General features: G+C 39.4%; 1 protein-coding gene across 3 annotated transcripts in view; it reads left to right on the top strand.

The window, feature by feature from the left end:
- Positions 1-357: 357 nt before the first annotated feature.
- rbms3 (RNA binding motif, single stranded interacting protein) overlaps positions 358-24,427 on the top strand; it is a 291,822-nt gene continuing 267,752 nt past the window's right edge. The window contains exons 1-2 of one of the 3 annotated variants that reach the window (XM_080296737.1): positions 358-654; positions 3,677-3,865. In XM_080296737.1, coding sequence (XP_080152863.1) covers positions 3,692-3,865 — 174 coding nt within the window. In that variant the 5' untranslated portion in view covers positions 358-654; positions 3,677-3,691. The remainder of the gene's footprint in view (positions 655-3,676; positions 3,866-24,427) is intronic. The other 2 variants (XM_080296736.1, XM_026155390.2) reach the window with 2 other exon arrangements.

The following is a 24,427-nucleotide window of genomic DNA, read 5'->3' as shown; positions in this document are numbered from 1 at the left end:
AAGAAGGAAAAAGAATCAATTGTTAGTAGAACTAGCAGTTACAATTAGCAGCTGTGTTATACTCTCATTTCGTGCAGAGTAGTATGTCTGCTTTCTTTTTGCCATTTGTGTGAAAAAAGTGCAACATAGAGGACACTCGCTACGATTTCAAATGACTACGTTTCTTATAAATAATAACAAAAAAATAAAACTAACGTTTTAATCTTTTTTTGCTACTTTTCAGTATGAAAAGCGGCTTGCTTTATAGCAACTTTTCTACGACAGCGATGTCAAACGTCAGCTCTCTCGGATATTTCGAGGTGTACCTGAAGGCAGCATTTTTGACACGGGCTCGGTGTAACCGGGAGGTGGGTTTGTTTGATGACAGCTTGCGGGGACACGCCCGCCGTGACAGCAGCAGCAGCTGAAGCGGCTTGTGTGGCTTTGACATCGTGCACTGCCTCCTGGGCTCGAGCTGAGCGTCTCAAAGCCTCGCGGCCAGCTTTTGACGGAATAACTTCTCATACAACTAAATGAAGCGGTTGCCTGTTGTTGTGCCCCAGACTGCTGTGGCTTTCCGCGTCAGAGCAACAACAGAGATGTAAAGCAATTTGCACTACCGCATCTTCCTCTTGATATGCTTCTGACATAACGAGGAGCCAAGAAGTGACAGAGGTATTTCGGCATTCTTTTGGAACTTGTTTGTGTTGGTGTGCCGCTGCCGTTACGCTGTTGAAGCCATTGTAATATCACAGGCACAGCGCTAGGAGCGACAACCCCCTCGGGAGGATGTTTGTGTCGCTTGAAGTCGGGACGACGTTAGAAAATGTTTGAGTTGCTCTGGTGTGCATTAAGTGAAACGTCCACGGTTAGCTGCAGCTTCATTTTTAGCTGTGAGCGTGAACGGAAGACCTAGCAGGCGAGTTCACATTAGCAGCTGAAGAAGGAGAACTTTGAACACTGAATGTTGCACTGACCTCGGGCCTCACCTGCTAGGTGCCAAACATAGAGAGACCTGCAAGAGGTGTATCCTTTGACACGCCACACGCTAAGATAATCTTTGCAGAGTTAGTCACTTCTAGTCCCACTTAGTGCTTTTGTAACCTTTTTGCATTATAACAATTAAATGATAATACTCGAGGAACATCACAAGGGTTCATTAACGGGGACCAACAGGTGAAGTTCACCTGTCTGTGTCTGTGCCAGTTTTCACTGGGCTGCAGCGTTATAATGCTCAGTGAAAGGTCCTTCAGGACATGTATTTATGAGGCAGCTCATCTCAGTTGCAAGAACAACCAACTGACCTCATAACTTATTAATGGCCCCAGAATGCAAAATGAAGCAACTCAGATGCTAAACATCGACCCGATGCTGATTTCAGATCTGTCCTTCAAACGAGGTCACTTGTCTTTACTTTGTTTGTCTTCTGCTTTATTGTTCGGAGACCTGGAAAAACAAGTCCTCACTACTGAGATAATGCTTCCTTGCATGCACCACACTGTTAAATGATTTTTTTTTTGTTCTAGATTATAAGGTTACAATTTAAAACATGTTGTTTGATCAGAATTTTTTTTTTAAACATCTGTTATTTATCCAGTTTATTTTTTTAAGTGCTCTCAGTGTGACAAACACATACAGATTAGGAGAGAATTATTAGTCCCCAAACTGAAAGTTTTTCTCAAAATCTTCCCAAATGCTTTTTAACAGAGTAAGGGATTTTCAACATCCTATTTCTAAAAATATTAGTTCGCTTTAGATTTCCACACAATAACAGCATAATATCTGGGTAAAAAAAACCCACCCCAAATGACCAGGGTTATTAGCCCACTGAAAACTGACCTTTTTTTGAGCCGTAGCACAAACCACTGCTGTGCAATTATGTGCTTTAACGTTGCCCAAAGCTTGTAAAATAAAATGAAAACTGAGGTTTATCTTCCAATTTACAAACAGTATAAACACTTCAGCAAAGGTTTGAGCTCACACCTGAGAAACCCTCATGACAACAACAAAATAAATCAGTTAACTCGAGAAAAAGAGTTGTTGATGCTCACAAAGGATGAGATGGATATGCAAAGTTATGACACTGTTTCCAAGTGTCATCAACTGGAGTGAGAAGTATCATTAAGAAAACTCAAAGAGAGCCACGGTGTACAGAACAAGCCCATCAGAGGTAAGAAGAGAAAGATTTCAAAGACCCTTAAAAGAAAACTAGTGATTAATGATGTGCTTAGACTCCAGAACAACAGCCAAGATGTGAGTGACTTAACCAAGACTGGAATTGTAGTCTGAATGAAGAAAATCACTTGAAACCTGCACAAGAGTGGACTGCAAGGTTGCAGATCAAGATAAACTCTGCTTTTGCAGAAGAGACACTTTTAAGACAAATTAAAGAAAGAGAAACATTATGCATGCTGGAAGCACATTCTTCCAGTGTATAAAGGAGCTCTTTAGCCACAAAGATGCTTTAGTTTGGAGAAAGATGGGAGAGGTGTAAAACCCAAAGACTATTGTCCCCAGTCCCCATGGTGAAACACGGCGGTGGGAGTATTATGCTGTGGGATGCTTCAGTGCGTCTGGAACTGGGAATTTTATCAATGTGGGAGGAATCACGAAGAACGAAGGACGTGAAGATTCTGAAAGAAAACCTCAAGCAGCCAGCACCAAAACACAATAGCAACACAATACATACGTCAGCCCTGGTGAAGAACTACTTCCATAAGAGCAAAGTGAATGCCATTGACTGGCCTGCACTATCTTGAATCCCATTAAGAATCTGTAGGGTGAACTGAAGAGGGAAGTCCATGCCAGAAGACCACAAATTTGGAGGAGCATGTAAAATTCACCAAAAAAGAATAGGCTCAGATCAGGAGACGTGTGTGAGACTTACCTAAAACTACAACAAATGACATGCGCTGTTTTCCAGCAGATAGGATACACAATTGACTATTAGCGTTGGGTGGGCTAATCATTTTGACTCTGGTAGTTTCAGGGTTTCATGGATTAAAGTGATCCATTACATTCAGAATAAAACTTTTAAGCTTTGTTTAACAGCACTTGGGTAATTCCCTTTTATAAAAATTACATTTTCACATGGGGACTAATAATATTGTGCAAAGTCAGAGGTTAGGTTAGGATACAGTGCAGTGCCATGGGAAGGATAGCAAATCATTTTGTGCTGTGATATAATCATTATTATTAAGTTTTAATTATTTCATTTGTAGCTGAGAGAATGGCAACCAGAGCCTGATGGGAATTTCCTTGACAGACCTTTTACTTGTTAACTATGACTGAGTGTCCTCAAATTTTCCAGTTAGTCATGCATGATACCCAAATCCTAAAGGCTAACTTACATAAACAGACTCCAGCTTTAATGCCATTTAATATTAGTGATTACACCCGTGCCTTTATTGATGTGAAATGTCTAAATGTCTCCCTTGTTTTTGAAAATTTTAAAGATGGGATTATATTTACCCCACAGTTGTGTTCCAGTGATATGACTTATAATGCAGAAAAGCTCGAACGACTTTTGTAATAAATACTGAAAATCGATAGTGATGTCAGACTGAGATATGTCTCAGAATACAAACACTGGTGCAGAGATTTTGTGAAAACAACCATGACTTGTAAGTCAGTCCAAGTGTTTCATTTATCCACTCTTTCGTCATTATTTTCTGCAATCTCGTGCTACCATTAAAAGGCACTGCAGGGGAAGATGGAGGTCCAAAGTGGTGTTCAGCAGCCTGAGCCCTGCCCTCTGGGCTCTCCTCGGTCAGGGGCCGATCAGCAGAATGAAGTGGATGACAGACAGATGGATGCCGGTGGCAGGCCTTCCACTGACAACCACAGTAAAGATGCACAGCCAGCAACGCAGAAAGACGACAAAAAAGTGAGTTACAGGCTCCCACTGCTGCACATCTGCAGGCGCTGGGTCTGGGTGTGTCTGTACATGTGTATGTGTGTGTTGAGTGATGAGATCCTGCCTGACTGTTGAGCTATGTGGGAAATATCCTGTACTTTGAGTGTGTTTTATGTTCCAGTGCTTAAAAGCCAAGTTGCATTTTTTGCCAATACATTTTTTTATGTTGTGGGGCGTTAGGAAGAGCACAATGGATATTGGCAGCTAGCAATATTAGCCTATCCTAGCTATTTGCTGATATATTGGTATCAGCAAATAATTGTAATTTCTTGCCGTATAAAATTTAAATTTAGAGAAGTAAAGAAGAGACAGGCGAAACACCCTTCAGCCAGGTTGCGAGTGTTGTACATTGTATTGTTTGCCCACCAGAGGGCGCTCTGCAGCTTACCTGTTTGCAACGCACGTGATTGGAATGCGACAAACACATTAGAGTGTTAGGCAGGCCATGAATGAATAATCATAACTTGTTGCAACATTATAACACGTTTATTTTTAACCTACATTGCCATATTATATAAGTAATGGCTCATAAATAACAGCTTATAAGAAATGTTTGGGAGACCTGCTTGTTTTGTGTGCCTGAAAGAATAAATATCGGCCAATATCTTATTTTTAAATTCCCTATTAATAGTATTGGTCTTAAAAACCCTATATCGGACCGTCTCTAGTGTTAAGCGTTGTCAGTCCTCAATCATGAGCTTTGACACTTCTCCAGTTCTGCAAGGACATGTTTGCAAAGCATTGTTGCTTCAAAACTATAGTTACTTTTGCTCTCATGCCTCAGTTGTTTTAAAGGGTCCAGTCAACGCAAAAATATCAAGCACCGCTGTGGTATGGACCTGTTCCTATTACTTATCAAAACCCAAGTGGATTGTGCAGTTCCCTCATGCGAGCGCTCATTCTCAAACACATCAAGCCTCTGCCATTTTGGAGCCCTCTGCACGTCCAAGAGTGACAGTAAAATCCTCACTGGCTGTGCTCCATCTCAAGGATGTCAATCATGCTTCTCTGGCAGGAGCCAGAACCTCTTTCCGTCAATCAGCCCAAGAGGCTCTGCACGCCTTAGAGCAGAGAAGAGATAGAGGCAGAATAACCACAACAGATATCAAAAACATTCACTAGATGACTGGACTGACTGCTACTGGCAGCTCTGAATGGGTTGCTTGTCATGGCTTGCTGTATCAATTTTGAGTTCTTTGAGCAGAGTTTGAGCGTACAGTAATCGACATCACGCTTTAGGGTTTCCAACTTAGTGAGGTGAAAGGGCCTCTGAAGCATTAAACTAACATCAAAAAGTCATAATCATACAATGCAGTTATTTTAGGTTGAGTTTCAGCTTGTTACTGTAGCATTTAACTCTACTTAATATTAGGTATTAACCTGAAGGAAGTCTTTGCACTTATGTCTAAAATTTCTGCAGTTTAATGAGTTAGGGGATTTTTCTGCAGCTGTGATCAAATAAAGCAACTATTACTTCAGTACTTTTACTTTCACGTTTAATGCTAGCGACCTCATTCTTGATGATCTACATATTTGAACTGGCGAATATGCCCTTCCTGATGCATCCCTCTGGTTTGTGACTGACACTAGGACTACACTGGCTTGTGGCCCTTTGTCTCATGCCAGGAAAGAGTACTACAAATGTGATATTTGCTTTGAGAGTGAAGGAGTTGCTGTGAGTCTTTGTGGACTAAGAGAAAGCATATAATAAAGTGATGATAAGAACTGTACTGCACGAGGAGTCAGGAGTGGCAGAGAAGTATGTAAGGGCAAGACAGTGGTGAGGTGTGCATTAGGATTGACAGATGGGTTCAAGGTGGGGGTGGGATTACATCAGGGATCAGCTGTGAGCCCTTTCTTGTTTGCACCGGTGATGGACAGGTTGACAGATGAGATCAGGCAGGAGCCTCCGTGGACTATGATGCTCACAGACGACATGATCTGTAGTGAGAATGGGAAGGAGGTGGAAGAGAGGAGGAGGTATACTCTGGAGAGAAGAGGAATGAAAGCCAGTGGATACGTGTGTGGAAATGAGAGGGAGGTCAGTGGAACAGCTCAATTTATAAGGCAAGGCTGACATGGTTTGGACATGTGCAAGAGGAGGGATGGTGAATGTATTGGACAAAGGATGTTGAATATGGACCTGTGGAATAATGGAACTGCAACAAAAACACCCTTTGCTCATGGAGCTAGTTGCTTTGTTGCAGTTACTGCAGTCTGTGACAAATTCTTGTATAAGTTGTAATTGTGCAGTAGTACTGTAGGATAACATACTTTGTGACCATGCAAACTTAGATTATGTTCGCTATCTGAATTCTTTCAGGTAGTTCACTAAAGTCTCTTATTACAGTCCTTTGACATACACATGAATACACACCATCTATAAGACTGGATAGAAGATCTCCTGCCTTTGAGGTATTCAGCACAATAAGACCATCAGAATTTCCACACATACACTGGTCTACCACCCGCAGTTGGTGTGAAGATTTAATTTTTCAAACCTCAACCTATGCCTTTTAAATCCAACATTGACTCGTCCATGTCTGCTTTTATTGTCTACTAACAAATCAAAACCTTTGTACAAATATCTTACATTAATGGCTGTAATGATAAATGTTGCCACCTTGGAAGGCTGAGTGCAGTCTGTTAATGTTGAACAGGGGCATTTGTCAGTGTTTAGCTGTTTGTGCTGCACTGTGAAGCAATGGGGCATGAAGGCTTAGAGAGCAGAGGTTTTCTAACAAGCTCACAGAGGCAACATTAAACATTAGTTTTTAATTTTACTGTGGGTGTTTCCACATAAGCAGACAACAAACCACAACATGCAACAAGACCACTGTCGCTGTCATTTAACCTTTTTCTAATTGAAGCAAGCAGAAGTGGGCATTTTTTTGTCCTTTTTAATTTTTTTCCCCATTCTCTGTTGTTAATTAGCAGAGTAGATAATTCTAATAAGTGGTGCATTTTCACAGAAACATCGCCTGGGGACCGCGGGTCCCAGCGCCACTGGCCTGACCAACTGTTTGGCAAGCAGGCCACTGCGGCCGTGGATTCATCGATTCCTCTGGAGTGTTAATTCATCAAGGTGTCATCAGTGGAAATGGACCACTGCTCTGTCCTTGTTAAAGGGTGCTCGCCTCTCGCCTGCCCTGTTGTTTATTAGTGATGCATCATACAGAATGAGGTGACACAGTTTGGCCTGTGGGCGCAGGCTTAGAGCTGCGGTGGCATATAAGGTCATCATGAGTTCAGTCAGCTGTTGCATAAAGGTTAAGGAAGTTAGGTGGCGAAAGTATATTTTCCCGTTTGAATCCCCAGACTGACCCTGTATTCCCAGGAATAAGAAAGTAAAGGTTTAACATTTGTTTCAACCTGATGAAAAACCCTTTAGTGAACAATTAATCCCAAGCTTGTACTTTTAATGTTGCATGCTAACTGTAGGCTGTTCTTTTTGAGCAGGCTTTTTTTCAAAAAGAGCATTTAAAATGTCTCACCAAATTTTTTTTCAGCTTGGTTGTTTTCTATTAACACCATGGTGTCAATTGACCAACCATAAACTGAGTTATACGTTTAATAATATATAATTGGTATCCTGGATTTAACATTTGACCCCACTTGATTCACCGTTGATAATCCGTATCAGTAGATCAGAGACACCAGGATTCACTATTTTAATCTTGCGTCTGTACTATTATTACATGAATATTTTAGGGTGTTTGTTCATAACTAAACATTTCAGACTGAAAGGTAACTAACATAGCTTGCTACTTCTGCAGTAGCTTGCTACTTTGTTTGGCCCTTTGTTTGGACATTTGTGCACAGAAGAGACTCCAGCTGTTGTAAGGTGTCTTTCTGCTAAAGGTCAGCTGATGACCAGACAGTCAAAAGTCACAGCATCTGATCCACCCTCGGCAGTGTGCCCAGATGTGTATGGAGTAACTGACTAATGTAGGGAGTGTTCAGACCACAAATGGCTCTCTGAAATGACCTGTCAGGAGGAACGAAAAATTAAAAACGCCCACGAAGAGCCTCTGACAAGAGAGAAAGAAAAGTCTCAGCTCAGCACCCAGGCATTTTGTAGAAGAAACACAAGATAAGATAAGATAAGATAAGATAAGATAGAACTTTATTAATCCCTCGGGTGGGTTCCTCTGGGAAATTCGATTTCCAAAAAGCACAGCACCGACAGAAGTTACAGTTACAGAATATTATATATATATATATACACACACACACATACACACACATATATAAATACAGAGACAAATATAAATAAAATATACGAAGGGGATAAATAGAATAAATAGGAATAAAAATAAAAATACAAGTGAATTGCACATTTCAAGTATTGTGGTGATTGATAATGTGTTGATTTATAATGTGCTGAATCTGATCGTGCACTTAACCCTAACGTGGTCCCGCACGGATATTTGCTGTGCCCTTACCCCCACGTTGATCCGTGACACTATCTCAAGTGCAGTCCGTGACCCCTAATCGACCCTGAGGGATTCTTTCAGTTGCATCCCTCACCATGATGAATCGCCTTGTGCGGATTATTCTCCAATTAGCTCTGTTGAAATCTCAAAGCATCGGCCCACCACTGCTGATGAGCACCAGTGCTGATTTGAAATATTGCACTAATTGGTGTCATAACAGCCTACTGACCTTTAACTCATTAACTGCACTGGAAGCAAAAATAAGTCGGCAGTGCAAAGCCTATGGCTGCTTGTAGGAGTTAGCTTGCTGAGCATGCAGTTTTTATAATTGTTCTCTACAGTTTTCTAAAGGGGCTGTCTACGTGAGTGTGTTAATGCCTGTACCTGTGTGCACTCTATTTTTTACGGACAGTTTATTTTATCTCTCATGAATGTAAAACCGACTGATCTATTCCTCCCTCGATGTGGTAATTTGTGTTTTCTTTCCATTAGAAATGAGTCACTGGGGAGTGAGCTTTTATGCGTGGAGTGGAACAGTCGTACCAGTGATTATTGCTGTTGTATTTGATTACACAAATGACAAACATTCAGGAACAGAGGAAGCAAATTATGTTAAATTGCTTCGACTGAATTTGTGTGCACTTTCAAATGAACGATCCGAAAATTAAAATCTGTGCAAATGTTACTGGGTCCAGATTTGAATGAATTTCATGTTTGCTAAACTGTAAAATCAACCTGAGCGAGCTCAAGTCAGGTAAGTGGAACTTTCTTGACTTTGTGATGACTTGTCCAGATGCTGTTGGTGCACTTGCTTAATTACTTCTTGCTCATCGTGATTATTAAGATAACTGTAAAAAAGTAGATGGCATCTCACCTTGCTAGGCAATGTGGCTTCAGCTGCAGTGCGAAAGCTTGGGATGTCTTCTGTTTATATATATCATTATCTGTGGTGCCTAATTTTTTCGATTAACATTCAAGTTCAGCACGATCCAGTGAAAGGTGATATAATAGCTAATGTATCAAAATGCAAAGAATATGTGAGGAAAGTAAAGTGAAAGTTTTTGTCTTCATCAGCTTTTGCTGGATTGAACTGAGTGCAGTGAGTTGAGCCAAATATGGACCGACATCCTGAGCACCACCTCCGCAACCCCCCTTCGTCCTCCACTCTACAGATTACCTTGGCGGTAGCTAGCGGGGCCCAGATAATTACCTTGTGTTATTTCTCCTCCCACACTTTGCTTTTGAACTTGTAGCTGCCTGGCTGCCTCAGCTCTAATAGCATCCCGGCATGCCATCGATCCCACACCCTTCCTCCGGATATGGAGGGGTAGTGGAGGTGGGCTGATGGTTGTGGAGGGAGGAGGGCTAGTCTGTCCCAAACCTCTGCAGGTTTCCTAAAGCGCAGGTTAATCAAAATGCCAGCGTGCCTTATCATAGGAACAGCACAATGTGCAAATAGCTGTAATATGCACATTAAACAGCATATTACAATGTGCTCTTTGCAAGTGCATAAATTGAGAACTGGCACCTTGTCAAATACTAAACATTCACACATACAAATGGCTTCCAGTTTTTTCCCCCATGCAGCAAATTAAACCTGCTATAACTAAATGGCTTCCTGTGTGAAGACTGCAGTTATGGCAGTTCAAAGACCTCATAATAGTGACCTTTAAAAAGTCTTTACTGCTTTTCTTTCTTTCTTGCTGTTTTTTTTTATTTTGAGAAAATTAAAATCTGCTCAGCTGTGTCAGGAAAGTAAAATAAATTGGAAGAGTGGTAGCTATAATAGTTTTAGATATGGTGTGATGTTTTAATCCTTTGACAGCACAAATATTCACTGCCACGCGCCAGAGCATTTCAAGGAAAGTGTCTTTAGAGACAGTCATTTTGCAGAGAGGTGAGTATGATGGCAGAGCATCTCAAGCAGATGTGGTAATCTCATTACTGTAATGCATCCCTAAGTATTATAGGAAGCTGCTTTTTTTTAAAGCTAATTTGATATATAAGTGTATTCAGAAAGCATTTTGTCTGTTATTCTTTGGAGAAAGAATAACATAAAAATAATGTCCAGATTGAATAATGAAATATTTGGTAATCCTGCTGTGTTCTGTTTCACGAGCAGACCTGTATCAAGATAGACAGGTTGACTTGTCAAACAAAGCTGTAACTAATAGCATCAGTAATAGCTCTATTTAATTTTGGTTTACTGTCAGGTCTTTGGGAAGGTGCCTGCTGGCTTGCTGTCATATTGGCACGGGTAGATAAAGCTTTTTTTTTTTTTTATTGTTGCTTCTCCTCACACTTGTGAGTGTGTGTATCTCTTTTCAAAAGATGTGAATATATAGAATATGCACCTTCCAATTTTAATGGAAGGGCTTTCTAAAATAAATTATTAGACAGTAGAAATAGGTGTGAATAACTTGATGCTGGCTGAATTTTGTGTTTATGCAGTTCAGTGTCACACTTGAATAGAACATAAGGGTGCACAATTAATTGAATTTTAATCTCGATCAGGATTTTGACTTCCCAAAATTAAATTAAGATGATCGAGTGATATTAAAAATGTGTCTTCCACCAGTAAGAACGCAAAGAAAAAGCAAATCAAGTTCTTTGTAAATCAGCACCTGACCATGTGCCTAGAGTAGAATTAGAATTAGATAGAACTTTATTAATCCCTCGGGTGGGTTCCTCTGGGAAATTCGATTTTTTTTTTTTTTTTTCAGAATTAGATTAGTACATGTGCCAATCAAAGCTGTTCTCTGCAACATACAGTTTAAAGTTTTCTTGACTAGTCTGGATGGCAAAATTCAAATGTTCGGCACAGCAGGGGGAAGGGGAAGCTCATCCCTTGAAGTGGGCTGTTTGAAAGTAGCTCAGATTTAAGGCAAGTGATGTTAACCAACAACAAATCATATGCTGAGAGTTGTGTAGAATTGCGTCTGCACCCCAACGCAACACAGCTGAGTTATTCAACTGCCTGGAAACACACCACAAAGTGCAGTATGATGAGTGCATAAGGCCAAGAAAAACAGTGCAAAGATCTCTAATGCGGACACGTCAAATGTTCAACGTTATCTCGGACATCACATCAGCTCACAAAGACAAGTGAACTCACCAGTGCATCACATTCAGTTAGATGAAACACACGTCCACTAAACACTGCAAGTAATGAAGGCTTCTGTAAAATGGCCAGCATAGTGGACACAAGTTGCATTGTCCCCACCAAGCAATTAGTTTGCTTCAGTGGCAATAATTGCGCTGTATGCAAAACATTGCAGGGGAAATGTAGAGGGATTTCACAGCTGTGGCGTACTTTTGAATTTTGTTTACATCCATCATGCAGGTACAGTGAAAACTGTATAATTTAGTTCTAGAAGATGGACTCTGCAAAGTTTTAATTAACAGGAATGTAGGACAATGCAGGTAAAAATTGTCCTCTGATGATTTCATTTGGTGTTAATTTTTAGTACAATTTTTGGAGTTTTATGCATATTTCTTATTTTCCTTCTAAGAGATGCACCAAATTTAGGTGACTAAGAAGCCCATATTTTATTTTTACATTAACAATTCTACATGGGTCAAATGCAGCAGCACATGGCAGTGTTATATTACATGACACACCAATCAAATATTTTTTTTGTTCATAATTGTTCAGCCCTAAGAGAACACTGATATTTAGATTTTTACTTTTATGACCAATAAAAATGTAGCCACTGAAAATGGCTTACATTTGATCATCACATATGAATCTTCTAACTCTCATTGCTCATTTCTGGCTCTTTAAGTCCAGGCCATCTCTCCTGCATCAGAGACTTTAGTACTGGAAATCATAAAAAGAGAAAAGGTGTAACTTAGTGATATGTTCAATACCAGAATTTAACCTCTGCAATTTATTCATCAGTACAACTCTAATGACGCACTCCTGCAACACTGCTTAAATTTCCAGCCTCAGTTTAGTATGGTACAGTATTCATATGAGCACCCAGTATAGAAAAACTGCATCACAGAGCTCTGCACGGGGAACCATTGTGCTAAAGCTGAGTGATTCTAAATAAGGCAGAAAGAGATGTCACTTGAAAGAGGAAGTTAAAAAAGTCTAATCAAAAAATAAAAACTATCTGTCATCTGGTTTGATACACTTTTTTGATTCAGGCCCCCACAGTGAAAATTAAACTCTGTGTCCCTGTCAGGTTATTTGAAGTAAATATATCTTCTATGGAGTGCCTAGAGCATAAGGTAATTGGGTTACCTCCTGGTTTGGTGACCAAGGTCATACTTTAGCCCATGAGCTCATGTATTAGGGACGGATGATCATTAGTGGAGAGTTGGAACGGCATTGCCATTTGGTTTTTGAACTGTTTGCTCTATTTATAATGGCTGTATGGATGCTTGTTAACATCAGCTGACCAGGAATTGATGTATCTGAAGAAAATAGTGATGCACATTTAAATGCAAATGGAATCTCTGAATGAATAGTAATAGATTTGCTTAGATAGCGCTTTTCAGGAAACTTTATAGGATGCTGTAATAACCCCTGTAACACTATACTTTAAACGGTAGGAAAAGCTTATCAGTGTGACTGGTATGCAGTCTAATGTGTTTTATGACGGCCCCTGGCTATTTGTAGACGTTATTTGTGTTCCTGCTTGCTATTTTAGTCTATTGGCTCTTTAATCTGTCATACAAAAGTACAGAGGCTGATCAAGCATGTCAAATGCGTATCATGCATTCATGTATCAAGATGCAACCTTTCTTAGCAGCTCTATTTATCTCTTATTGGTGTGTTTTGCTACTTTATTCAAAGCATATACTCTCAGTATAAACATAGACAACGCATGGACCTTCATGTGTTCACAGTGACAATCACACACACGGTGACACACTACCAGCAGATCGCAGGCAACTTATTAGCTGCTGTCACAACACATTTGTCCCTCATCTGTTTGTGGGAGCTGTCGTGAGCAAAAGGTTGCTCTTTGCTGCAAAGTGGCAAAGTGAGGTCCTCACTGTGTTTTGCATTCTCTCCTAATGGAAAGCGATGGCATGGGCCATGGCCCCCTCTCTCTGTGGCCCTGTGCAAACCAGGGTGATTTCTGCCTGAAAATAGCCCCGCTGTCAGCTCGCCTTAGTTGCCGGGGCAGTTAAAAGAGTCAGTTAAGGGGATCAGTGCTCGCTGGAGTGTGTAGCTCAGTGGCTATGACACATGGCTTTGTTGGGATCACTAGCTGCTCCTAATCCTCTTGACACAGATGACCAAAGTGTCACCAGTCATGACTCCAGTTTTGCTTGTCTTTAACTTCGTAACCGGTTGACCTTATACCTGTACACTTGCTAACAGCATGAACAGCTGTACTATCATATTATATTTGTTTTTTCTAAGAATTTTTTAAACCAAACTGCCTTAATAAAAACCCCGCTGCTGTTATAGATTTAGTTCATAATGAAATATTTGTTGGACGTGCAGCTTGAGTTACAGGCCGGCAATTTGGCATGCTAACATAAGCACGAGAATGCCCCATTTAGAAGGCCATCTGGAAAATCCTTCGCTGTGATTAAAAAAACAAACAAACTGCCTCTTGCATTTTTTTTATGAATTGTAGACCCCATGGATGTTTGCTGTGTGTCTGCCACACTTTAGCTGTGTAGAAGTATGCATGCTGTTGGTGGTTTGTGTCTGACTCAGTGTCAAGGCTGGAAACTGTTCACTGTGTTTGTGATGACTTGGCAGCAAAAGAAAGGTCAAGGAAGACTTGTGCAGAATTGCCAAATGTGCGAGATTAGCAGTAGTCAGTTCTAGTTTCCATAGGGTGAAATTCTCTGGAGTTTTTCTGTGTTGCTAGAAAATGTGTTTAGTATTGTCAAATGTGGCTATAAGCCAAAAAAACCAAAACGGAGCATAGAGTAGGGCTTGGCGATCACTGCTTCAAAAATAAAAATAGGAATATTAGTTGATAGTATGTAGTTTGTTTTGTTGCTGTTTTATATCACAGATGACGGAGGCTAATCCTTTTGCAATATCAAGATAGAAGCTTCTGATGTGCAAATCACTTGCAGAAACCATCTTAAAGACGGAAAGAAAAAGATCAGTGTTTGCAAATTTAGTCTTAGATGATTTGATTTTTTTTTTAAATGAAAAGCTAGTTACAGAGTATTCTCTCAGAATAAAAGAATAATGATATAAACCAGATGTTCGTATTAGATATATTAGTTAAACACTCTGTTTTCCATGTTTGTGCAAAAGTGTTTTGTTTTCTGTGTGTGAATTTCTGTTGCAAGGTAAAATCTAATTAAAAGTGTCTTAGAAAGGTGTTGGACTACCACGTGCTGCCAGAACAGCTTCATTGTGTATTGGCTATCTGTCCAAAACCTTGCATAGGTCTTTAACTGATTTGAAAGCTGCTGACTACAAAGTCAATAGCACATGATTCAGATTATTGTAATATTCAGTACCTAGCAGGGCTGGTCTTGGGTTGAATCCGCCAGCTGGTTGGCATCTGCCTGTTCTCCCTGTGCTTGCATGGGTCCTCTCTGGGTACTCGAGCTTCCTCCCACAGTCCAAAGACATCCGCGGGGTTAAGTTGATTAGCAATTCTAAGTTTGCTGCAGGTGTGAATGTGAGTGGTTGTAAACGACCCCCATTTACTGATAAACTCATACACTAGAAAAGGTGGGGGATGCTATCCCAGAAATGGCTGCTCCCATCACTTAAATATTTCATTATAGAATAAAGGTGCACATTAACAACAACCTTGTATTGATTTAGCAACCCTTTACTCTGGGAGGACAAGTGGGCACAAACTATGTCAGCAAAATGCAGCTTGCTATAGGGAGTTCAGTATGTACAGGTAATTAATGTGTTTCTGCCATTTTCTAATACAAAAGATATGCGTAGGGATAACATAACGGACAAAACCTTTCCAAACAGTTGAACAGTGTAGGAAGAAATCAAGACTACTTATCCCTTTTTCATGTTACTTATGCAAACTGCTTGTGCTTTATATCTGTTTACTTGGTGCCTGGTTTTCCAGCTGAAAACTGGTCCAAGTAAGTGTTGAAATTTTCAGATTTAGAACTTAAACACAGCTGTGGATAAAATGTTAGTTATTTTTCAGAACACTGGGAATCATTTTGTAGTGTATATATTTAATTCATATTTATTTTTCTTAAAATTAGTGTCTACATGAATTTAATGCTGCAAAGAACAACAAAACCCTTTTACTGTCAATGATGCAAATCATCCCCATGTGTGAATGTGTATTCTTGTCACTGTAAGCTTGAAATGTCCGTACATAGACTAGTGGCTTTTCAGACCATCTTCAGGATGAGAGCGTTCACATGGGAAGATGACCTCAGCGCTGTTAAGTCCAGTCAAACAGATGCTACTCTGTTTGGTAGTGACACACGTGCTAAAATATTTCCATTAGGACAATCTGTTTCTACTCAGAAATGTGTTTTGATTAATTATTATTATGGAGCACTTACATCAGTGTTTTCCAGTGTTTAGATGAGACTTGGCTTGCAGTCTTCATAACACCCTTCTCGAACGTTTTAGTGAATACATATAATCCCAACCAAATGGAAAACAGAAAAAGAAATCACAACATATAAAACTTTTTTTCTTCCAATTTCTGTTCTATAATTTCTGCTGTGCGCTGGAAAATTCCATATCTATGCTCTTTTACACATTAACAGAATTAACAGGAAGTAATGATAAGAAACAGGTGACTGTGCTTTGGCTATGAAGTATTGGTGGTCTTGGTGCAACATTAGCTTTACTGACAACAGCCAGAGCCCAAATAAATGTACATAAATAAAAGAGACACATCAAAACAGCTTTGGCAATGTTTCTACCCCTAAGGTGTGATATGAGAGATTCAAAACCACTGGATGTTGTACTAAAGTATAAACATCTCCAACCCAGACAGAAATGAACATCTGCCACATGTCTGACCACCCATAACACTTCACTAAAAGGAAAAAACAACCGTGCAGTTGCTATCATTTGCTCACCTTAGCCTTGGGGTATACAACGGCTGGATGAGATATGCTTCTGTAACTGACGTCGAGTCCACAATCATGATGAAACCATATATTTCTGTTTTGCTGCGCTCCTCTGCTCGCTGTGTCTGTTCAAACATGCACACAGGGTGATTGAGAAAACAGAGGAAAGCAGTAAAGCATGAAAATTTACTTACACAAGTGCACATACCATATGTTAAAAAACTAGGGAAGCTTCTAAATCACACATTGGATCTTAATGAATGAAAAGACCTGACTACACTAACATGCACACAAAGTTATCAAAACATAATATAGAGAAGTTCAGGTTACAGCACACACAGTTTGACATCACAAATAGTTGTTGACTTTTATATTAAAGCTAGAGGGTGAATTATGCTCCAGAAGTTGTTCTTTTTTTATTTGTTGAAAATGGTTTTACATCTACAGTCAATAAATCAACTGTTCTGATAATAAAAATAAAATGTTGTCTTCTGACCAAATGCAAAGATTGGATGGCGAGCCAGCCTGCATGCCTGTCTGAATGTACACTGATTACATATCAGATGGAAAGCTTCCAAAATACTAGATATAGACACTGATAGCGTTAGCGAGCTAGTTGCCCGTGAATGGCAAACAAAAGCGTAGACATTAGATGTATAGTTCAGCCGATAACAGCTTTAGGTTGTTTAAAACCTTATGGAGCAAAAAAGCAAGTGCACAAAGGAAAACTGATCACACATGTAAGATGGCCATGGTTACACTATTTTATTTTATATAAATTATATTACTATGATGTTGCAGGTGGTCTGATGTTAACTTGTCCTAAGTGCTAGGGCCAATGGCATGCATAGTTGTATTGGGGATTAGCAGAAAGAGTAATTCGTGCATTGCCAGGTAGTGTTTCTGAGTACATTGCAATGCTGATTCTATTGCAATAGGATAATGTGGTATGTAATTATTCTTATAGACACATAAGCACACAAAGAGCAGTTGTTCACACTTCAAATTTTTGACTGTCATCAGTTCTGGTTATAGCTGGGTGCTTCTTAATGCTAATTTTAATCGACAGTATTTTAAAACCAATGGAAATAGTCTTTTTCTCTCACAGCATGAACACTCATAAACCGTCAGATAGCACATGGAGTTGTTTTGCTCTTTCCACACGCCAGACAGAGCTAGAGGCTTTGCATCACATGTAGACCATGTAAATGATGGCCTATCATGTTGCACAACTGAAAACATATATTTACTATACACAGTTATTAGTGTGCGTTATTGTGGTTGATGCAGCCTATTTGATGAGCTTCTAATCATTTGCTGAGTTTCTTTCAAATTGCATGACAATATAAAACTTCCTTGGAGTTTGTAGGTTTAAGAGCTAGTGTTTATTTTATTGAATGCTGTATTTGTTTTTACATATGTGTAAGCTTATCTAATTGTTGAAGAGATAATTGTAAAATGAATAAATGGAAGTGATGAAGTTTCATGTCTATTGATCGGGTTTTAAGACCGTCTCAACATGATTTTCTTGATCTGTCAAGACCTGGACAGTGCAAATTCATTCTTTTCTTTCAGAAGAGTGACTTTAGTGAGAGACCCAAAATGTTTAGATGGAATTATGTCAGTTGTTTGTTAAATCAAGGAGACACCTGAAAATATTCCTTAAGGACACATTACAGATGATATTTTTGATGAGTGACCTCAGGATCATGTTTGAAGACTGATAAGAAAAACTACACTTAATAAATTTAATTTCATGGTTTGTGTGGTAGCTACTGTTAAGAGCACAAGTAGCCAGTTAGTTAGTGGGCAAATTCTCGATGACTCCATTTGAAGCAAAAAATGTATTATGGATAGATGGATCCCGACCCCGCTACATTACTTTACTCTAATACTAGGGCTTAATGGTGCAGAAGCTTCATTGCCTATTAACAGTATCATCGTCTACCTAATGTACTCAACACAACTAGGAAAAGGATCATTCAGGGACCGAATTTGGATTTTTAGCATGGTGGGCAGTGGCTTTTCAACATTTAAGAGGGAGTATTGTAACTTGTTGTTATTAACCGTCATCTTAATAAATTATTTATTTTTTTGCTCTGTTCATAATTTGACATGATTTGACATCATTATTTTCTATTTCTGCTTTGCTTAATGTTTCTTTTGAAAATCAAAATTTTTTGAGGTCCCAAGGGTCCCTGGCCTCTTGGACATTCATATCAGTCAAATGAAGGTTAAAAAAACCCAGCTATACCTATGAAAGATATCCCATAGATTCTTTTTCTTTTTAAGTCACATGTGAATCATTTTATGAATTCATCCGTTTATCCGCATTGGGTGATTGTGTGGTTAGCTGTATACCTCAAAGGGGCACTGTTAGGGCACCCCACCAGCTCTTTGATAAAAAAGAGCCAACACCTCCATAATGATCCTTGAGGTCTGTAATACAGACACGCATATATATATATATATATATATTCACATCTCATTAGACTGTTTGACTGGCCTTCTTATTTGCAGTTTTCAGACCGCACCTGCCCACTCATTAACACTACTGATAGAGACATAACACAAGTCATTACTAAAGTGGATAATGGTAAAATACCGTACTGGCTTTTAACTGATTGGCGAAATAAAACGACATCCCCGTTAATGCATCATGCTGAGCCGTGCTACAGTTATGTCATAAAGATATTACTGTTTTAAAAGCTGTTAGAAAAGCTTGGCTTGTGTGTAAGCACAAAGGTCAGCGGACTGTGCCCTGTGATGGTGTGTAAATGAAATGGTAATAGAGGGTTTCATCACCATTACTAATTACTGAATGACAGTTTACTCACTAGTGTGTAACTGTGTCTGTGCGTGTGTGCATGCGTGTGTGTGATAGGCCTAATTAGGTAAACTCCCATTACACTTAAAAGTGCATTACTGCTGCTCTTTTGTAAAGGCTATAATTAGAGCGCTGCGGAGAGTGAACAGTAATTAAGTTATTTCAAGTATTATTAGGCTGCTTGTTATACGAGCCAATTGTATTGAAAACGATGGAATACATATCTGACTCTGTGCCACAGCTCTGTTAACTTTATAGATATTAAACCAAACAGCTATTACACAGTGTATAATTTGAGCGTACGCTATATACATCTTGTCTTCTTCTGAAGGGATTTCTGTTTGTGAAAATTGAGATATTATAAGAGACAAACTCAGCCTGTGGAGAAAAAAAAGACAAATGACAGCACAAATGCCAATTGATATGCTCATGCATTTCTTGTCTAAGGCTCTCAGCCTGACTTGGCATTTTTGTGCATGTGTCATCCGATGCCTGCAGTAGCAGCAGCATGAGCCGCAGATCCTCTACCTAATCCAGATTGCCTTCTAATCCCAATCACACTCTCCTCTTCCAGCCATTGACTCCATTATTTCTCAGCAGTTTTATGCAGTCTGTCTCTTTAAAATTCTTATGATCTCAAATCATTAGAATTATTGGAAAGGCCCCGGACACCCATAAATGATCGACTTCCCTCATTTTGCCTGATTATACTTTCATTCTGGCATTCTCGAGTCATATCCCTCAGTCTCTTATTAGTCTCGCTGCACATATTATATCTTAAAATGTCATCAGTATTTATAATACTATTTAATCAGACAAACATTTAAGTGCTATAAACTGTATCTTTTCTATGAGCATCGTGCTGCTCTTTTCTTCCTCTCTGGCAGCAGATTTAAGTAACACTTGTAATGATGTTAATCACTGTCTTAGGAGACCTTAACAGGTCTTGAAGGGGAGAGGAGACTCGGTCACTGGCACATTTGCACGAGGTTAGCAAATCTCATCGGAAGGGTGGTGGGGTGGATTGGGAGCATGGGCTCTTTTGCCAGGAGAGCTGTAGCAGATCCTCTTTACACACTGCTCTGAATGGACCTATTTTTAGCACACAGGGTGGTTTTCTTGGACAGAAAGATATCTCTTTGTTGCGCAGTTGTGCTCCGTATACTTAATCATTCTCAGTGGAACCACTTTAAATCTTTGCGTGCACACAGATTGTGTCGATTTGTGTAGAAAGTATTTTTTGTTTTTATTGACGTGAAAGGATTTATTGAGATTGAAAGGATAGCAATGTGACATCTAATTGCATATAATTACATAAATATGTTTAACAAAGTGTAATAGAAGATAATGGCATGGCTCCAGAGAGCATATTAAAAGAAAGTGCAAAAATGTATGTGGTATTTAAAAAGTACACAAACTGAACAAGTAAACTGCTTGTTGGGTAATCATGTAACTACATGTCGTGTTGGTCAGTGTAATGGAAATGTTACCTGTTAATTACAGGTTACCTGTTATAAACTAGACTTGTTAAGGACTGAAATTAGCTTCTCCTTTTTTTTAATTGTATTATCTGGTAGGTACGGCGTGCTGCATGACGGGCCTGTAGCTTAGGAACTGCAAAATATGCAAAATATGTAATCTATTGGTTTCTTAACTGATATCTTAAATTTATCAGTGAGGTAAAGTTCAGCCTCGAGGTTGTCGCAGTAGGCTGCAAAAGTGGCCAAGAAGTATTTTAAGGTAGCACCTGGCAAGGTGTGTGAATGGTAAACTACCCATGTCTATATGAGTGACAGACCAGCAAATCTTATTTGAAGTATATGGATTTCAGAAATGAAGGAAAAGGAGATACAGACATGTCTAGTTTCCCCAGACGTGGAACCCAGGATGAATGTCATGCCCAGGTTTAGCAAATCTCATTTACACATTTCACGCAGGGAAATGTCCCTCTCTCCTTGTGTTCCCTCTGTCTTCCCCTCCCATCGCAATAAAATGCTTCATACTTAGCAGAACCATGAGCCCGGAGGCTGTGTCTCAAAAACACAACACACAAACACACACCACACACAAGGAAAAAAATCCTTAGTTTTACAGTTTCTTTTTCTAGGTGATATTAACTCATTCTGGATGACCCATGTTGATAGGCTTTCTCTGTGGACTTGCATTGCTTACATAGAAGAGTGCAGACTGACAGCTTGTTTAAAATTCAGGTGCGTAACTAACTTCCATTGAACAAAGCTGCCATAAATAACAAAGGGAGTGTAATTTAAATATTGCTAAATCTAAATAAAATAAAAAAACAAGTCAGTTTCTAAACTCACTTTGTTTGCATTACTTTGAGTGGTGGTTAGATAGCTATAAATAGCATTTGTTCAAAAACAGTCTACTGAAAAGCTGTGGTTTCAATCAGTCTTGCATGCAGTCAGCAATTTCAGACTAATTTCTCTAGGTTATGTGTGGAGAGGTGAAGAGTAGGTAAGTGTAGCTGGTCGCTTAATGTGCAGTTTAAGTGTGTGCATATATTATTTTCCTCCGTATATCTGTAAAAGTGCAGTTATCCACACTTTATTACTGCCTAAAACTGCCTTGGCTGGATCCCAACTGTCCTGGCTGTCTCTTATTTTGGGACATGTTTGTTACAGAATGAAAGGAGTGTTTTGAGAGATGATCACAGACATTCTCCCTAGAGAAATCTTAAGGAGGAAAGTGAGCCTATTTTCAGCGCTGTAGCAGCGGAGAGTGGGACTCATTATGACTCACTCAGAGCTGAAATGCTCTGGATGATGTCTGAGTCAGACGTGAGGGCCAGTGTCCGCTGCCATGGTGATGCACAGCCAAATGTAAGTGAACTCGGAGAGCAATAGACATGGAAATGAAATGAGGGAAGCTTAAAAGGGCCCCGAGGCTGCTTCTCTATTGTCATGATAAAATTCCGAGAGCAAGAGCTGGTACGCTAAAGGCACATTAAATGTGCATAGTTTTTGTGTAGTTTTTAATTGCCTGGTGAAAAATCTAGGAAGAATTCAAAAATATGTCCACATTTCTTTGATTAGAGATGGCAAGTCCAAATTGCAAACCTTCAACACAATACCTCAGCAAAAACATGCTGTAACCACAGAAAGCCACATCAAGCAGTATTTATTGTTTTATGTTCAATACTTGTTTTTCTTTTCTCTTAAATGCATTATAATTGAATTACCACAGTTACTTGGATTTGGCCTCCACGCCACCTTTTCTTTAGCCTTCAAGATAAAATTCTAAAAGTTAAGTCTATAATACAGCTTTACTCAATCACTTGCCTCTTTCATGCCATGATTCTCACTTTGGCACCCTGAAGCTTCTGGCTGCGATCCAGTATAGCTTGCATTAGCAGGAACTCGCACATGCATGAGCTGCATTAAAAAGGAGCTCAATATCTCAATATGTGAGAAATTAATGGAGATTTTTTTGTATTGATGTAGTCTTTATGGAGTGTGGCATTTGGCACTGATGCATTGAATTAGTAAATGGTAATTGCAAGTGAAATGTGAGGAATTATTCTGTCAGTAAATCCAGTGTGGCACCTCTGACACTCACCTGGCACCTCAGTGTGCTTCTGTGTGCAATTTGACACGCGTCTTAAACTTCACAGCTTCACTGTCCAGTCAGCAGCAGAAAACTGTGATGTAAGGACAGAGCCACGTAACAGGCCAGCAGATATTAATCCGATGTGCCTGGCTTGGCCTGGGCAGGTTGGCCTTAAGCCAGGGTAAGATAGAACGGGGTCAGATAACAGCACGTGTTCCTGCCAAATCCAGCAGGTACAGCATGGAGAGAGGCACATATACCTTGCACATGTGTCTATCTCCCTTTGTTTCTCACAGTAAGATACATTTTTCAACAAAGGTTTTTGACAGCCATCATCTAACGAAATCTGAGAGCGGTAATTGTGTTGACTAGTGAAATCAATAAAGAATAAGTAAAGTTGTAATTTTAACGCATTGATAAAAGGTGTGATAGTTTTTAAATAGTGAAAATTGTCAATGAAGTATACCTGAGATTAAAGTAATACCTTTTAAATGACTCAGTCATATTCCAGTAAACAAGATATTTGTTCTAGAAAAGAAAATTTTATAATTTTTGAAATCTGAAACAGAAAAATTTAGACCGTTTTTAGTACATGTTTATTATTTTTTTCTCTCTGTCAAAGTGTGCTTAATTAGCAGCACAGTTTCTGAAAACAGTGTTGGCAGAACATCGAAATGCAGTTTACACAGTATTACAATAGAAGAGAACAATAAAATGGACAATCAAATTTCAACTCGGTTGAGTATGCAAACTAAACAGCTATGCATCGTTTGTATTCACTGCCCCTCATGTCGATATATGTGAGTAATTTTACTTTTCAGATGTTGCAGCACTGAATTGGTTAAAGTAAATGTTCATAGCCTCACTGACTGGCTCACATTGCAAGAGGAAATGCATCTCTGCATCAGACTCACCTGTCAAACAGTGATCACATGTTTTGTTTCCTTTTGGTTGGCATGACATTTTGTGTCTTCGTGTTCTATTGCCAGTTTGTGGTCACTGAGCCAACACTTGGTTAGTATCCGTCGCTGCTTTCTGTCTCTGACACTCACAGTTATTCTGCTCTGTTTAGGGCTAGATAAAGCTTAGGCAGACTAGATTATTTAGTTCCTTCTTTCCTGTGTATTCAGATAGATTTCTTTGCATTTTCTCTCTCTCCCTCTCTCCCTCCCCCATATAGAGATAGATAAACAGGTCGATAAAATGAGAATAGTAGTCAGGTACACACACATACTGACACATGTGGCCCTCTATATCAGTCAGGCTGCCAGAGGTCAGCTCTGTGACCTGAGAGTCAGTGACAGACAGCAGGCATGCAGACACACAGAGGTGGATGTGGAGAACTGCTACAGCCAATCTGTATCATTCACTAGTTCACTCTGAGCCCCGTCTGCAACACTGTTTGGTGGAAACATCCAGAACACTTGGAACATATATTATAACAACTTTTAATCATTTTATTTTGGTTTGTTTGTTTTTTGCATATGCTAAGAAATCAATGAATGTTTAGCTGAGACGTTGAGTGTCTCTAAAAACAGTAGCAACATTAGCACTATCAGTTGCACTGCACATGAAGTGAGCCTGTTTAACCCTTATTTAACTGGAAACAACATGGAGGGCTTTAGGTTTTCCAAGATACATTCGCATCGTACGTATTCATCGAAATGGCTTGTTTACTTCCATATACTTCTTAATGCTGTA

The sequence above is a fragment of the Astatotilapia calliptera genome, chromosome 22 (assembly GCF_964374335.1).
Source record: "Astatotilapia calliptera chromosome 22, fAstCal68.1, whole genome shotgun sequence".
Lineage (NCBI taxonomy): Eukaryota > Metazoa > Chordata > Actinopteri > Cichliformes > Cichlidae > Astatotilapia > Astatotilapia calliptera.
This window is presented reverse-complemented; position numbering and strand designations above follow the sequence as displayed.